Source organism: Aedes albopictus, chromosome 2 (assembly GCF_035046485.1).
Source record: "Aedes albopictus strain Foshan chromosome 2, AalbF5, whole genome shotgun sequence".
NCBI lineage: Eukaryota > Metazoa > Arthropoda > Insecta > Diptera > Culicidae > Aedes > Aedes albopictus.
The window spans coordinates 433,279,228-433,296,065 of NC_085137.1; the positions used below are offsets into that span (position 1 = coordinate 433,279,228).

Genomic DNA, 16,838 nt, shown 5'->3' on the forward strand with positions numbered 1-16,838 from the left:
CATACACTTGGCGCCCTTCCGGGTTTTGCTGAAATTGATAAAAAAAACCCACTTCTGTGCACGGGTCTGTACCCCAGGGATACCAAGAATTACTTCGGTAATTCCTCTGCGACTTTTATCAAGGTTTCCTCCAAGGATTCTTCTAGAGATTCTTCCAGGAGTTATTTCACGGATTCCTTCAAATATTCCACCAGGAATTCCACAATGAATTTAGCAGGAATTCCTTCAGGGATTCCTCTAAAGACTCTTCAGAGAGTCTTCCAGGAATTCCTCTGATGATTCATCCATCAATTCATTCAGATATTTCTCCAAAAAATACTCATGGAGTTCCTCTAGAAATAACTCTAGGAATTCCTCCACGAAATTCTTCAGAAACTTCTTCAGGGATTCCTCCCAGCATTTAAGAATTTGAGATTTCTTCAAAATTTCATTAAGGGATTCTTCCAGGGATAGTTTCTCGGAAGTATCTCTCGAAAATTTTCGTGGAATTCCGCTAGGAAGTTGCTCAGATGTTCCTCCAGACATTCCTCCTTCCGGAATTCCGTTAGGAATTTCTCCACGGGTTCATCGAAGGATTTCTCTGGAAATTTATACAGGGAATACTCCAGCCATTCATCCAGGAATTTCTCCAGGAAATCATCCAATTATTCCATCACGGATTGCTCCAAGAATTACTCTAGCGGTTTCTCCAGGAATTCCTCCAGAGATTCCTACAAGATTTACTTCAGGCATACCTGCAGGAATTTTTCTAGGAATTTCACCAGAAAGGAGTTCCTTTAGGGATTGCCCCGAGAATTCCTGTAGTGATTCTTTTAGAAATTTCTCTCTGGATCTTTTCAAAGATTTTTTCAAGGGCTCGGTCAGTAATTTTAGAAATTCGTTCATAATCTTTTCCAGGGACTCACCCATGATTTTTTCCAGAATTACCTGAAGATTTTTCAACTTCTTCGATGATTTGTAGAGGAATTCCTCCAGCGAATTTTGTTGGATTGTATTAAGATAACTTTAGAGGAATACAGAAGTAAGGAAATTATTCAGGAAGTCATTCAAAAATTATTTCACAATTATTTCAGAGAAGTTTCTTCAGAAATTCGTCCTGCAACTTTTTCGGGAATATATCCTGTTATTCTTTTACAGTCATTGTTACTAACTTGAAACATATTAGTACTTACATACTAGATGCGCTTTCAGATATTTCTTCGGGATTTTTTTAGGAATTCGCCCAGAGAAGACTCTTTCGGAAAGGTTTCCTCCCGAAATTTCTCTAGAAAATACATCTAGGAATTGCTTTTTACATTCCTCCAGACATTGTTTTTAATACATTTCAGCTATTTATCTAAGTGGTGAATTCCAGGCTTATTTCAACAATTCCATCTTTTAAGAGTTCCTCGAAAACATTTTTTCAAAAAATTCTCCAGGGATTCTCTTCAGAAACCAGCCCCCCCCCCCCCCCTAGCTACACCAATGCGCCCTGTATTCTTCTCTTCCAAAATCGCTCGGTACTACACGTCGATCCATTCGTTCCATCGACTTCGTTCCACGTACCCATCCTCAGCTGCATCGTTCACTGTACTCCAGCAGTCCTCTAGAGAGGTCATATCCAGTTCACCCTCGTCTAGCAACGCAACGCCACCTTGTGGCGATCGTCAGTACCGGACATTGTTAAAGACGGAAAGTTTTGGTCGCAGTTTAACCATCACTAGATAATGATCAGAGTCGATGTTAACGCCACCGTAGATGTTGACGTCGATAATATCAGAGAAGTGCCACCCGTCGATCAGAACGTGGACGATTTGCGATTCCGTCTGCTGTTATGATCTCCAGGTGTAGCGATAAGGGAGGCTGTATTGGAAAAAGGTGCTACGTATGGCCATATTTTCGGGGGCAACGAAATTGATGAAATGTAGGCCATTTTCATTCTTCAGCTGGTGTTTAAAGAATTACTAAGAGGTTTACTGGTTAAAATACTCAACAAAGTTATTTGACTGAGGAAAAAAGATTTCATAGAAACAAACAGTTCTTTTTATCAAATTCCAGACATATCTCCCATAACTTCAGAACCAACACAGCATTGTTATTACATTTTCTTCTCTTTCTCTTTGCATTCATTCCAGATAATCGGTGGAAATAATCACAGATCAGGAAAAAATCTCAATCAATGAACATTCCGGAAAGCAGATCAGCGAAAACTTTTCAACCATAATCGTGAAAAGCACTTTCCCGGTGGTCCTAGTTTGAATTGAAAAAAAAGTAAAATTCGAAGAAAGTGAACAGAACCAAGCGCCATTATCCCATCGCGGAATCTTGCGGGGCTGGTGCAGTAGAAAAAAAAAACCGGAAACGGAAAAATTCAGCACAGAGCTTTTTGCTGTTCAACCAGTTTCTTCCGTTCTCGTGCAATCATCAGTCATCGTGTGCATTTTGAACGGGTGCTCGCACCAGGCCAGAACCACGACAGAGAGTGAGATATTAAAACTTTTCATTTCCTGGCGGAACTAACAAAAAAAATATCCACCACCACCAACTACCGTACAGATAGTGCCACCACCGCCCGTGGCCGTGGGACAATGGCAACCGGAGCACCGGAGGCAAACTTGATGGCAATTGATTTAAATGGTGTAATGAAAATTAGCTGAGCTGAATCTCTCACTTGAGGTGGAAAAACGGGGAAAACTTTTTCCCCCTGGCTTCGAGCCGAGCAAAGACTCACGCGTTCAGAAACTATCCCCCTCCATCCGAGCCCCCCTCTTAAATAGCAGTGACCAGCAGCAGTCAGTGTTGCCATCGAATCGAAACACCGAGAAGACCGAAAACCGGTAGATGGCGTAATGATAACGTCACACCGACGACGACGGACGTCGGACATCCCCAGGACCATGAAGTCGTCCTGCTCGTAATAATAATGCCGGAGCTCAAACTGCACGCCAGCGTCAGTACCGCCTTCGCCGTTGCCGCCAGCTGTCCGAACTAATTTTATCCTTCGGTGAGCGGAAAAAGTTGGAACCGGGGAAATCACAGAGAAAGTTTTGCCTCCGGCCGGGAACAACACGAGCGCGCGCGTTCAGTGTGAAATAATGTGATAATCGACGGATGGACGGTGGAACTGTGAAGAACTTTGTGCTTGCTGCGCGATTGACGGCGTAGGTAACGTAACGATGATGACTACGACGGTCGACAAACTAGCACTATTGATCGTCCGGGTGGGCCGGCATGACGGTTGATATTTAGAGTTGTTTTGCTCAAATAGTCTATTCCCGGAAGAACCCGTATTTTATCAGCCAATTTGAAACAAACAAGTGCGCGCAGTGCCGGTCGTCTGAAGAGGGTGGAAAAAGTGTGTGCGCTGTACGCGTGTAGGAGTGAAAGTAGTGAAGAAGAAAACGAAGAAAGTTAAATATAGCGCGAAATCATGGCTGCAATGGTGCTGGAATTGAAGTTAATCATTCTGTGTTTGCCGTCTATACTACTTGCCACTACATTGGAATCAGGTAAGTGTGTCATTTGTTTATCTTACAAAGTCTTTAAATTTAATTATAACATTTGGGGATCTGCTCCGCAGGTTCCTCAAAATGTTTTCGCAGGAGTTACTCTACAGATTTATTAAGGAATTCTTTGAGTGATTCATCAATGTTACGATTATACTCAAGATACCTTACCGATCAGACTAAGGCCTGGGTGGACAGCTTAACGGACTTCGTGAAAATCGTCCCACTCGTGACTATCCCCGCTCTCCTTATTAGACCCTCTAACGCAATGTTGAACAGCAAACCAATTTTAAGGACAGACTTGTTAGAATCCCAAAATGGCCGCCACAATGGCCGACTTTAGCACCTACTAACGATTTTGAGGGCACACATCTCTTCGTAAACAAAACCAGCGCACCTGTGATTCTAATTTTAAACTAATTACAAGTGAGCAAGAACGGAATAATGAAATGCATTGTTGTTTGAAGCTTGTTTCTTGAGATTTGTGCGTCTGAAGTTGCAATGCACTGTTGAAACGGGATTTCAAGACGTTTGTCCTTAAATCGATGAGCAAGTGATGCGTGGGCACGTTGTATTCGCGACATTTCTGCAACACCTGGCGGATGGCGAACATCTGGTCCGATGTAACGCGTTCACCCATGAATCCAGCCTAATATTGCCCCACGAACTCTCTTGCAATCAGTGATAGACGCAGGCATAAAATTTGAGAGAGTACCTTGGGGGCTGTCCATAAACCACGTGGTCATTTTTTTGGGACTTTTCAACACACCCCCCCCCCCCCCCCCGCGTGGTCATTAGTCCATACAAAATTTTTTATTAGTCCATACAAAATAATCATTGACCGAAACCCCCCCCCCCCCCCATGACCACGTCGTTTATGGACAGCCCCTAGCGCTCAGTAATGTGATCGCACGATAGTTCCCGCAATCCAACTTGTCGCCCTTTTTGTAGATCCGGTAATACTTCTTCCTCCCAAAACTTGGCACTGACCCAGTGTAGTGCTCTCACCAGTGCTTCTCCGCCGTATTTTGGAAGCTCGCTTGGTAGTTGATCTGCTCCAGCGGCTTTGTTGTTTTTCAACCAGCTTACCTCCTCTTTAATCTTTTGGAGGTTAGGGGCAGTAAATCTTGCGTCCTGCGCATGTATTCCTAGATCTGTTACCACACCATCTTCGGTGCTTGCAACGTCGCCATTGAGATGCTCATCGTAATGCTTCCGCCACCTCTCGATTACCTCTCGCTGACTCGTGAGAATATTCCCGTGATTATCTCGGCACATGTCGGCTTGTGGCGCAAAGCCTCTGCGCGAGTGGTTCAGCTTCTCGTAGAACTTTCGTGTGTCCTTAGCACGGTACAGCTCTTCCATCGCTTCGCGATCTCGTTCTTCCTGCTGGCGCTTCTTCATCCGGAAGACTGTTCCGTGCCTGTTTGTAACGTGCCTCATTCGCTCTCGTACGGTGTTGCAGCATGTCCCTCCAGCCATCTTCAAGTGTAGCTGCGCCAAGCTGCTCTTCCGTTGCTAGGGCCACTGCTAACTGCTGCGCGTAGTCTTGAGCCACTTCTACGTTACGCAGCTGCTCGATGTTGAGCCGCCGCGTTCGACTTCGACGCGTGGTGATAACTGTCGAAAGTTTTGAGCGCATGCATACAGCGACTAAATAGTGATCCGAATCTATATTCACACTGCGGTATGTGCGGACATTGGTTATTTTTTATTCTTAATCACTTAACCTAATTTATAGCTCTATTGTCCACTATGGCACTACGTGAGCAATTTCAATTTACAGCTGCACTTACATTTTGTACAGCGCCTAGCTTCTATTCTACTTTATCGAACTGGTTGCCTTTCTGCTGCTTTCACTTTGTCTACTTTATACCTAGTAGAATGATGAGCACAAGGATGATGATGGATGGCCGTTGTTCCTTTCCAGTCCGATTGGGGGTCCATTATAAGTAGCAGTTCGCCGATGTCCAGGTATCCGGGTCCGTTTGAGCCATGGGGCTCAGAAGAGGGTCAGTGTCAGTTGCTCTCGGGGGAAAAGCAACTGACGAAAAATTGCAAGTGCCGGGGCTGGGAATCAAACCCATGACCATCCGCATATGAAGCAAACGTGTGATCAACTACGCCACGGGCCCCGGCTACCACATTGGTTATATCCGAGAAGAATTTACCGTCGATTAGAACGTGGTCGATTTTTCTCTGTTTGATAGTCGGATGATCTCCAGGTGACTTTGTGGACATCTTTGCGGGGGGAAAAGGTGCTTCGGACTACTATACCACGGGAGGCTGCAAAGTTTACGCATCGCTGGTCGTTATCATTCGATACGGCGATTCGATATGAATTCAAAGAGGAAATACTGGAGCAACTACAGGGGACAATGTTGATAGGAATTCTTGGAACAACCATTCGAGAATCATCTCTACGAAACTTTCTAGATACTTCTGGAGGAGTCTTAAGGAACTCCTTGTGGAAGTTCTTTTGGAATGTGTAGATGAACTCCTGGTTGACTTCATGGTGAATTCATGACCTTTGGGAATCTTTGGAATAATTCCAAGTAGAGTAAAATCCCTAAAATCTCCAAAGGTGTTCCTGAAGGAATCTTTGGAGAGATTCCTACTCTGCAAAAAAATTGAATAATAAAAAAAAATACTTCTGGAATTGCATGTGCAATCTTTGCCAAACATACTAGAAGATTCTCTATTGCTGAAAACAAATTCTCTAGAGAAATTTTAGAGTAATTTCAAGGAAACTTGCTTACGGAATCTGTAAACGAGTTTCCGGAGGAATACCTGGAGAAATATGTTATGAAATCGTTGGATGATTTATTTTTTTTAAATAGAACTGCTTTAAAAAAAAATCCTGGAAGATTTTTTGGTAAAATTTTTGAAGCAGCACGTGGAAGAATTTCAGATGAATCATTGAAAAAAAAATAAAACTTGAAGGCCATTCTGGAGCAAATACAGCAATTATTCTTAGAAGAATTCCTGAAGAAAGCAGTCAAAAAAACCTGCGAAAATTACTGGAAAAATCTGATGGAATCTCTTGAGTGTATCCTGAGAGATCCTCTGGCGAGTTCTTGGATGAGTTTCTTGAAAAAATCAGGGGTGACTCTCTGGAAAATTTTTGGAGAAATCCCTAGAATAATTTCTAGAAGAACTTCTTGAAGAATCTACGGAGGAATCGTTTGCGAAGTCTCTGGAAGAGTTTCTGGATGACTACCTGAGAGAGCTCCAGCAGAAATATGTGAACATGTTTCTACAGAAAACTCTGATGCAATTCAAAGAGGATGTTCTGGGGAAATCGCTGGTGAGATTTTCAGGGATAACTGAAACGTTGTTCGTTAAAATACTTCCTAGGCAAATAAAGCTCTCGATGCATAATAATTATTGAAGGAAGAGTGGAGGCATTTTTGGATAAATATCTGGATAAGTTACCAAAAGTATTTCTGGTGCAATTTCAAAAACAAGCTCTGGAGAAACTCCTTGTGTAATAGTTGAAGGAACTCCTAGAGAGCTTTGTGATGAAATTTGAAGAGGACTTCCTGGTTAAATCTTTAAAAGAACCTTGGAGATTTTTTTTGGAATACATTCTTGATCAAATGGCAGGTAACCTGCTTCAGGATTTTTTTGTGGAATATTTGTAAGATAACAAAGAAAAGCTTCGGGAGAAATTCCATAAACTATCTTTGGGACAATTCATAAAAAAAACATACCCACACTGAAAGAATTCTGCGAAGAATCTCTGAAGGTTTTTTTTGGAAAAATCTTAAGCAAAGATTTTTTTTATGAAATCCACTGTAAAATCCTTGGAAGAATAGTCTTGCTGAATCTGGACATGTGGGGGATTTAAAGGCAGAGTTCTCAAATAAAGCTGGTGGAGAATAAAAAAAATCAGGAGTAAGTCCTAGAGGAATGCCTTGGAAGATCTGTTGAGCAATTCCAAGAGAAATATCTGGAGGAATCTCATGATAAAATGCTGAAGAATTCTCACGAGGAATTCATTGAACAATCTTTGACTTGTGGAAAACTAACTGTTGAAGATAATACCACAGTAAAATTTATAGATGTATTTCTCGAAGGAATCACTAAAAGAGCTCCTGGAGAAAGATTCTTTGAATGATATCCTTGCAAAATATTTGGCGGATGGCTGAATGTTTCACTGCAGAAATCCTTGAAGGGATCTCTAATTCCTGGCACCGTCATCTTGTTTAAAAATCCTTATCCTCAACTTATTTAAAAGTACTATTTTTTACTTATTCAAAAGAATTATCTTTTTGACATCACCAGTTTCTTCTCAAAGCAGATACTTTATAATCAACCAAGTAACACACTTGTCACGGAAGAGTCACGGCGGCGCAGGTTTTTGTTGCGCAGAAGTCACTGTGACTTACTTCTAACAAATAAATACTAACTTGCTAGATGTAAGTCACAGTGACTTCTGCGCAACAAAAACCTGCGCCGCCGTGACTCTTCCGTGACAAGTGTGTTACTTGGGCAGAAACCCTAACTTCTTGTTCTTTATCTCTCCTTTCGGATTATCCAATTCTCGTGAAAATCATTATCTTGCTTCCAAAATCCACAGCTACATTATTGAGTTTTCTTCATTCCGCCTGGTTTCTTCAAAATCACTACCCAACTTGAATCAATTTGTTTTTATATTTCATTGAAGTAATAACATAAATTTATTCAATTATTATATTTCAGTGAAATAATAACATAATTATTCAATGCTATGCTTCCTTAAAAACCTGAAGAAATTAATACTTCAGTCTCAACAATTCTAAAATGCATCTAAACATATGTTTTCCTCAATACATTTTCTTAATACATTCATTAACCAACTGTGTTGCTTGGGGCTAGTTCACCTCAAGACCAACGGGTTTACTTCCCTTCCGAAGGAAGAACTTACATATGTGAGTTTATCGAGAGTGAAATATTCGATCCCAGGTCCTCGGTGTGATAGGCATCATTCACTGGTTGATGGGGAAAGGGCAAGCCTCCAATCACCAATCCATATTATGAAGTTGGAACAGGTCGGACTCGATTATCCGGGGGTTCAATTAACCGGGGGCTCGATTATCCGGGGCTTGATTATCCGGAAAAAATGGCTCGATTATCCGGGGAAAAATTTAATTATGCTTTGTTTACGAGTTATAAGATTATAATATGTCAAAAAATGTGATAAACCTCAAATACAACACCTGAACATTGGATTTAACCTATTTGAAAATTGTTTTTATTTTTTCACATTTTTCAGCTAAGCTTTCATTTTCAAAAAACATGATTATAATAATACCTGACGTTAAGGTAAGGCACTACAACGTCATGTATGTTAGCTTCTATGTTAAATGAACAATTTTTGATTGAAGAACATCAAAAATAAAAGAAAAGAAGCATGGCTCGATTATCCGGGTGATTCGATTATCCGGGGTGAAAAAATTTTGGAGACACCCGGATAATCGAGTCCGACCTGTATATCTAATATGAAGAGGACCATTTCATTTCCAATCACTGAATGTTATTACTGACGCTGTTTGAGCTAAACCTACTTGGTTAACAGACGCTCCCCCTTCTCTAGTATACGACCAAAGTTCCTATCGTACTCCGGTTCGGTCCACGGGTATGTAGGAATATGAGTTTCTGGGAAGAGCCTAATGACCTCAATAGGGTATGTACGCAATACCCAGCCTTCATCTTGCCTCCAATTTGGGATAGTACTTGCTGATCCGAACTTCCATTAGCCAGCTTCCGTTGACATGCTCATTGGAGTGGAATGATCTACTTCTGGAAGGTCTTATTCTTGTCGGTCCTTCAGAAAGTCACCAGCAGAGTAGGCTTATTCCAATCCAGACATGGTCCAGTCACCAATCACATCTGCAACTGGAATACTCGCTTCCTGGAAAATTCACTCCATCGGAGAATCATCCTGCGAAGTTTACTTCTTTGCAACTACTTCCAGAGACGACAATAGTCGGTCAGTGACAATGCTACAACACATTGACAGAAGAGACTGAACTCTTGAACCGGAAAATCCTACAATCTATCCAAACATCAGCATCTTTCGCTGATCCATCGTCCCGAAGCAAATCTATCGGTGGCTTCATATGTACTCGGCATTCATCTAGAACACATAGATGCAGTGGATACGCTGAGTACTGTAACCGACATAGAAGCCTTCTTGAACGACGCATTGAAGGTTGGTCCTGTGATGCAGAAACGACCTCGTCTGCATTACAGTGCATATACGTAGCCAAAATTGTTCATTATTTCCGACTCTTGGTGATTCGTGGCAATCGCCATCGCAGGGCTCATGGATATATTTAAAAAAATGAGGAAAATTCAGGGTCGCCTGTTTTCCCGGAAATATTTTCCTCTGGCACCACTTACTTTGAAAAATCATAACTCAAGAACGAAGCATCGTAGAACTTACCTTACCTTACCGGTCAGGCTAAGGCCGGGGTGGCCTCTGCTGTACATAGTAGCCGCCTCCATTCCACTCGGTCCATGGCTGTTTGTCTCCAGTTCCGCACTCTGCGTAGGGTCCGCAGATCGTCCTCTACTTGGTCGACCCACCTAGCTCGCTGCGCTCCACGTCTTCTTGTACCGGTCGGATGACTCTCGAGAACCATTTTAGTCGGGTTGCTATCCGACATCCTGATGACGTGACCCGCCCACCGTAGCCTCCCGATTTTCGCGGTATGGACGATGGTTGGTTCTCTCAGCAGCTGATGCAGCTCGTGGTTCATTCGCCTTCTCCAAGTCCCGTCTTCCATCTGCACTCCGCCGTAGATGGTACGCAACACCTTCCGTTCGAAAACTCCAAGGGCGCGTTGGTCCTCTGCACGTAGGGTCCATGTTTCGTGCCCATAGAGGACGACCGGTCTAATCAACGTTTTGTAGATGGTTAACTTCGTGTTACGGCGAACTTTATTCGATCGTAGAGTTCTGCGGAGTCCAAAGTAGGCACGATTTCCTGCCACAATGCGCCTCTGAATTTCTCTGCTGGTGTCGTTGTCGTCGGTCACCAGTGAGCCCAAGTACACGAATTCTTCAACCGCCTCGATATCATCACCGTCGATATGAATTCAGGGTGGCGGGCGCGGTGATTCCTCCCTGGAGCCCTTTGCCATCATATACTTTGTCTTCGACACATTAATGACTAATCCGATTCGCCTGGCTTCACTCTTTAGTCGGATGTACGTTTCCGCCATCGTCTCAAATTTACGAGCAATAATATCAATATCATCGGCGAAACCAAGCAGCTGAACGGACTTCGTGAAAATCGTCCCACTCGTGTTTATCCCCGCTCTTCGTATTACACCCTCCAAAGCAATGTTGAACAGCAAGCACGAAAGACCATCACCTTGCCGTAACCCTCTGCGAGATTCGAAGGGACTCGAGAGTGTCCCTGATACTCGAACTACGCACATCACTCGATCCATCGTCGCCTTGATCAACCGAATCAGTTTATCCGGGAATCCGTATTCGTGCATAATCTGCCATAGCTGTTCTCGATCGATTGTATCATACGCCGCTTTGAAATCGATGAACAAGTGATGTGTGGGTACGTTGTATTCGCGGCATTTCTGCAACACCTGGCGGATGGCGAACATCTGGTCCGTTGTAGCGCGTTCACCCATAAATCCAGCCTGATATTGCCCCACGAACTCTCTTGCAATCGGTGATAGACGGCGGCATAAAATTTGAGAGAGTATCTTGTAGGCAGCGCTCAGTAGTGTGATCGCGCGGTAGTTCCCGCAATCCAACTTGTCGCCCTTTTTGTAGATGGGACACACGATACCTTCCATCCATTCCTCCGGTAATACTTCCTCCTCCCAAATCTTGGTAATGACCCAGTGTAGTGCTCTCACCAGTGCTTCTCCACCGTATTTTAGAAGCTCGCTTGGTAGTTGATCCGCTCCAGCGGCTTTGTTGTTTTTCAACCGGCCAACCTCCTCCTCAATCTCTTGAAGGTCAGGGGCCGGAAGTCTTTCGTCCTGTGCACATACTCCTAGATCTGTTACCACGCCACCTCCGGTACTTGCAATGTCGCCATTGAGGTGCTCATCGTAATGCTGCCGCCACCTCTCGACCACCTCACGCTCGCTCGTGAGAATATTCCCGTGATTATCTCGGCACATGTCGGCTTGTGGCACAAAGCCTCTGCGCGAGCGGTTCAGCTTCTCGTAGAACTTTCGTGTGTCCTTAGCGCGGTACAGCTCTTCCATCGCTTCGCGATCTCGTTCTTCCTGCTGGCGCTTCTTCATCCGGAAGACTGAGTTCTGCCTGTTCCGCGCCTGTTTGTAACGTGCCTCATTCGCTCTCGTACGGTGTTGCAGCATTCTCGCCCATGCTGCATTCTTCTCGTTTTTCAACTGTTCACATTCGCCGTCGTACCAGTCGTTTCTGTGATTCGGAGTCGCGAAGCCTAGTGCTGTAGCCGAGGTACTACCTATGGCGGATCGGATGTCCCTCCAGCCATCTTCAAGTGTAGCTGCGCCAAGCTGCTCTTCCGTTGCACAATGGTCCGAATCCACGTTTTAGCAGGAAAAAAATCCGTATCTCTGTTTTCGTTAATTTTAGGCGTTTGGTGTCTTCAGAGAAGTTGTTCGCATTTGTTTGCTGCATCTTTTCCAAAAAATGTTGATTAGGGTGGTCCTCGTCTTAACTCATATCTGGAATAGAACTTTTTAATTTTAAGTCATGCGCGTTCGAGTTCTTCAGAAAAGTTGTAGGCAATGCTATTTCGAGCAACTTTGCCGAATACGCCGTTTATCTAGCTCTTAATTTGAACATAGTGGGTCAATTTTAAGTTTTGACTTAGGGTGAGCCACCCAAAAACGGTTTTTTCGCAATAACTGTTTTATTTGATTTTTTTCGAAGATGTGAGCTTCGGAGCATTTGAAGAGCAAGTAATGACGCATATTTGTTCTGAACATTGCATGTTGCTAGGTCTTGTCATTCAAATGTTATGGGCAATTTTGACTTAGAAACAACGATGTCTTAAAATGCTTATATCTCATGGAGCTGGTAAAATAAAAAAAAGTTCTTTAAGCGGCATTTGGAAGGTCACATATAAAGCCAAATTTGGAGCAAAAAATACGAGAACGTTATTTTTTAAATTGGAATAAATCGACTCCAAAAATCGCCTTGAAAAATCGAAAAACTACATAAAACTCATACAATTTTAAAGATAGAGTTAAACTGTCTTTGGAAAAAATGTAGGTTTTTACCATACCTAAAAGTTTCCCATACACGACTTTTTTGTAAAACGTGAAACAAAAGCTTGAAATTGATAATTTGTTTTTTAAGATTATAATCGTTCTGATTTCGTAGAAAAACATAGCATGTACCCCTAAGAATCAAAATATCAATTTCAAGCTTTTGTTTCACGTTTTACAAAAAAGTCGTGTATGGGAAACTTTTAGGTATGGTAAAAACCTACATTTTTTCCAAAGACAGTTTAACTCTATCTTTAAAATTGTATGAGTTTTATGTAGTTTTTCGATTTTTTAAGGCGATTTTTGGAGTCGATTTATTCCAATTTAAAAAATAACGTTCTCGTATTTTTTGCTCCAAATTTGGCTTTATATGTGACCTTCCAAATGCCGCTTAAAGAACTTTTTTTATTTTACCAGCTCCATGAGATATAAGCATTTTAAGACATCGTTGTTTCTAAGTCAAAATTGCCCATAACATTTGAATGACAAGACCTAGCAACATGCAATGTTCAGAACAAATATGCGTCATTACTTGCTCTTCAAATGCTCCGAAGCTCACATCTTCGAAAAAAATCAAATAAAACAGTTATTGCGAAAAAACCGTTTTTGGGTGGCTCACCCTAAGTCAAAACTTAAAATTGACCTACTATGTTCAAATTAAGAGCTAGATAAACGGCGTATTCGGCAAAGTTGCTCGAAATAGCATTGCCTACAACTTTTCTGAAGAACTCGAACGCGCATGACTTAAAATTAAAAAGTTCTATTCCAGATATGAGTTAAGACGAGGACCACCCTAATCAACATTTTTTGGAAAAGATGCAGCAAACAAATGCGAACAACTTCTCTGAAGACACCAAACGCCTAAAATTAACGAAAACAGAGATACGGATTTTTTTCCTGCTAAAACGTGGATTCGGACCATTGTGCGTTGGTAGGGCCACTGCTAACTGCTGCGCGTAGTCTTGAGCCACTTCTACGTTACGCAGCTGCTCGATGTTGAGTCGCGGCGTTCGACTTCGACGCGTGGTGATAACTGTCGAAAGTTTTGAGCGCATGCATACAGCGACTAAGTAGTGATCCGAATCTATATTCGCACTGCGGTATGTGCGGACATTGGTTATATCCGAGAAGAATTTACCGTCGATTAGAACGTGGTCGATTTGGTTTTCTGTTTGTTGGTCGGGTGATCTCCAGGTGGCTTTGTGGATATCTTTGCGTGGGAAGAAGGTGCTTCGGACTACCATACCACGGGAGGCTGCAAAGTTTACGCATCGCTGGCCGTTATCATTCGATACGGCGTGCAGGCTGTTTCGCCCGATTACCGGTCTGTACATTTCCTCCCTTCCTACCTGCGCGTTCATGTCGCCGACAACGATTTTCACGTCACGCGGCGAGCAACCATCGTATGTTTGCTCTAACTGCGCGTAGAACGCTTCTTTCTCGTCATCGGGTCTCCCTTCGTGTGGGCAGTGGACGTTGATGATGCTGTAGTTGAAGAAACGGCCCTTAACTCTCAACATGCACATCCTTGCGTTGATCGGCTGCCACCCGATCACACGTTGTCGCATCTTGCCCAACACTATAAATCCTGTTCCCAGTTCATTGGTGGTGCCACAGCTTTGGTAGAAGGTAGCCGCTCGATGCCCGCTTTTCCACACTTTCTGTCCAGTCCAACAAAGTTCCTGCAACGCCACGATGTCGAAGTTGCGGGGATGTAGTTCGTCGTAGATTATCCTGTCACATCCTGCGAAACCTAGTGACTTGCAATTCCATGTTCCAAGTTTCCAATCGTAGTCCTTATTTCGTCGCGTGGGTCTTTGCCGATTGTATCGAGTCGTATTTTCTCCTATGTTATTCGCAATGGGTTTTTTTACGGGTGGCTTATTGGGCCTACGCCAACACTCCTGTCTCGCCGGAGGGCCATCGTGCCAGTTCTGTTTAACGTCCCAACCAACACTGGGACGACCACGCTGATGGGGCTACCACCTTGGATCTAGCTGGGCGTGGTGCAGCGTTTCTTACTCAGCCGCTGGATGCCAGAACAGACGCTGTTTGAGCCGCACCTCCTTGGTGAACAGACACTCGGATCGTACCTCCTCAATCTAGCTGAAGTCAGAAGGACAACAGTGCCCAGGCTGCACTACCAGCTAAGCACACAACTCTTAGCTGGCGGTCTTTGTCATCGCTTGACCCGTGGAAGCATGAGGTAGGAACTTGTGAGGACCAGAGCTATATTGGATGCTCTCCTTATCGACTCACCGTTTTGCAGCCGTTGGCAGCATCGTAGAAACAAAGTTTTTTTTAGAAAATGAAAGCAAATTTTCTCAGAAATCCAAAAAAATACGAACTGTAAAAAGTTTCCCACAAAATTTTTCACAGTTGAGAAAATTCGTAGAGAAAAGTCGGAAAAACTATGCCCGAGCTCGTGTAATTTTTTTGAAAAATATTTTAATCGCTAAATTTTTTTGAATTTACATTTTTTTCGTTTTTGAGTTATGGCCAATTTTGTTGAAAAATGTCCAAATGTGCCATAAAAGCCTTTTCTTTGAAAAATCATAACTCAAGAACGAAGCGTCGTAGAAAAAAAAATTTTTATTGAAAATGAAAGCAAATTTTCTCAGGAATCCAAAAAAAAATATGAAATGGAAAAGGTTTTCCACAAAATTTTTCACCGTTGAGAAAATTCATAAAGAAAAGCCGAAAAAACTATGTCCAAACTCGTGGAAAATATAAAAAAAAATTTGAGAAAGTAATTTCATAAGCTTTGATCGCGGAAATTTTTGGAATATACTTAATTTTCGTTCCTGAGTTATGGCAAATTTTGTGAAAAATGACCATAAAATATAGGACTTCCTTTTGGCAATTTACGTATGACAGTCTTGGAAGATTTCCGTTCGTATTCTGGGCCATATTTTTACAATTTCCTGGGCAGATTCTGATTAAACTCCCGTTAGCCCGTTGTTTTGTTCGGAAATTCCAAATATTCCTGCACGGATGCTTGCTGAAACTTGCTCAGGAATTCCTCCAGAATTTTTTCCAGAGACTCTTACGGTAGTTTAGGGATTTTTTTCAAGAAATTCATCTGGAGTTTTTTTTTTTCAAAAAGTCTTCAGCGATTTTTTTGGAAATCCTTCCAAGAGCTCCTCCTTGCCAAATTTTGTCAAGGATTACTGAAGAAATTTTAGAAAGGTTTTTTTTTCGTACTGCTTCTACGATTCCTTCAGCGATTTCTCCAGGAATTCTTTCAGATATTCCTTTACGGATTCAACAGCAGTACCTGATGGACTTAAACAAAAATAATGGAGATTTTTTTCAAAGCTTCTCTAAAGGAATTTCTAACGGAATTCATGTAGGTGCCTCTGGAGAATGCTAGAACTTTTTTTTAAATTTCCTGAAGAGATTCCTGAACAAAATTCTCTGAAACAATTTCTGAAAGTAATTTTTGGAGGCGTTTCTGCAGGAGTCTCTAGGAAATACTTGGAGGGACTCCTTGAGGTGTCACTTTAAGAATTCCTAGATAAATTTTGTGACTAAAAAATCTGAAGTATTCTTTGGAGGAGTTTTTAGAGAAACTCCTTGAAGAATTTTATGAAAAACTTTTGGAGGAATTTAAAGAAAAAATGCTGGAGGAGTTTTTTTTAAGAGTTCCTGAAAAGATTTATAAACTACACTCTTGAGGAATTTCTGAAATAAACACTGGAAATAATTCTGAAGGAATCTTTGAAATTATTTTTTTCAGGAATCTGAACAGAAACTGCAGACAATAAGGTATTGAGGTAGTGCTTGAATAAATCCATGCATTAATTTCTAAAGGGATTTATGAAGGATGTTCTGAAGCAAATCCTGGACGAACTATTGGAGATAGTTCTGGAAGAGTTCCTAAAAGAATTTCTTGCAAAATATCTGAAGGTGTGGACAAAAATCTCTGAAACATTGTCTTATATATTTGCTGGAGGAATTTTCGCAGGAAACCCAGCATTAATTTAAACAAACTCTGAAAGAATTCTTGAAGGAATCACTAAACTATGTTTTTAAAGAAATGGTATTTTTCGAAGGAATCTTCAAAGGAATGCCTAGCAATGTAGAGAATGCTCTACAGTTATTCCACGATGATTTTTTTGAGTTATTCCTG

General features: G+C 42.1%; 1 protein-coding gene across 2 annotated transcripts in view; it reads left to right on the forward strand.

Annotated features, from left to right (window-relative positions):
• The first annotated feature begins 2,034 nt into the window (after nucleotides 1-2,034).
• LOC115256196 (zwei Ig domain protein zig-8-like) overlaps nucleotides 2,035-16,838 on the forward strand; it is a 715,781-nt gene continuing 700,977 nt past the window's right edge. Inside the window, exon 1 of one of the 2 annotated variants that reach the window (XM_062853649.1) lies at nucleotides 2,035-3,488. In XM_062853649.1, coding sequence (XP_062709633.1) covers nucleotides 3,410-3,488 — 79 coding nt within the window. In that variant the 5' untranslated portion in view covers nucleotides 2,035-3,409. The remainder of the gene's footprint in view (nucleotides 3,489-16,838) is intronic. The other variant, XM_062853650.1, reaches the window with a different exon arrangement.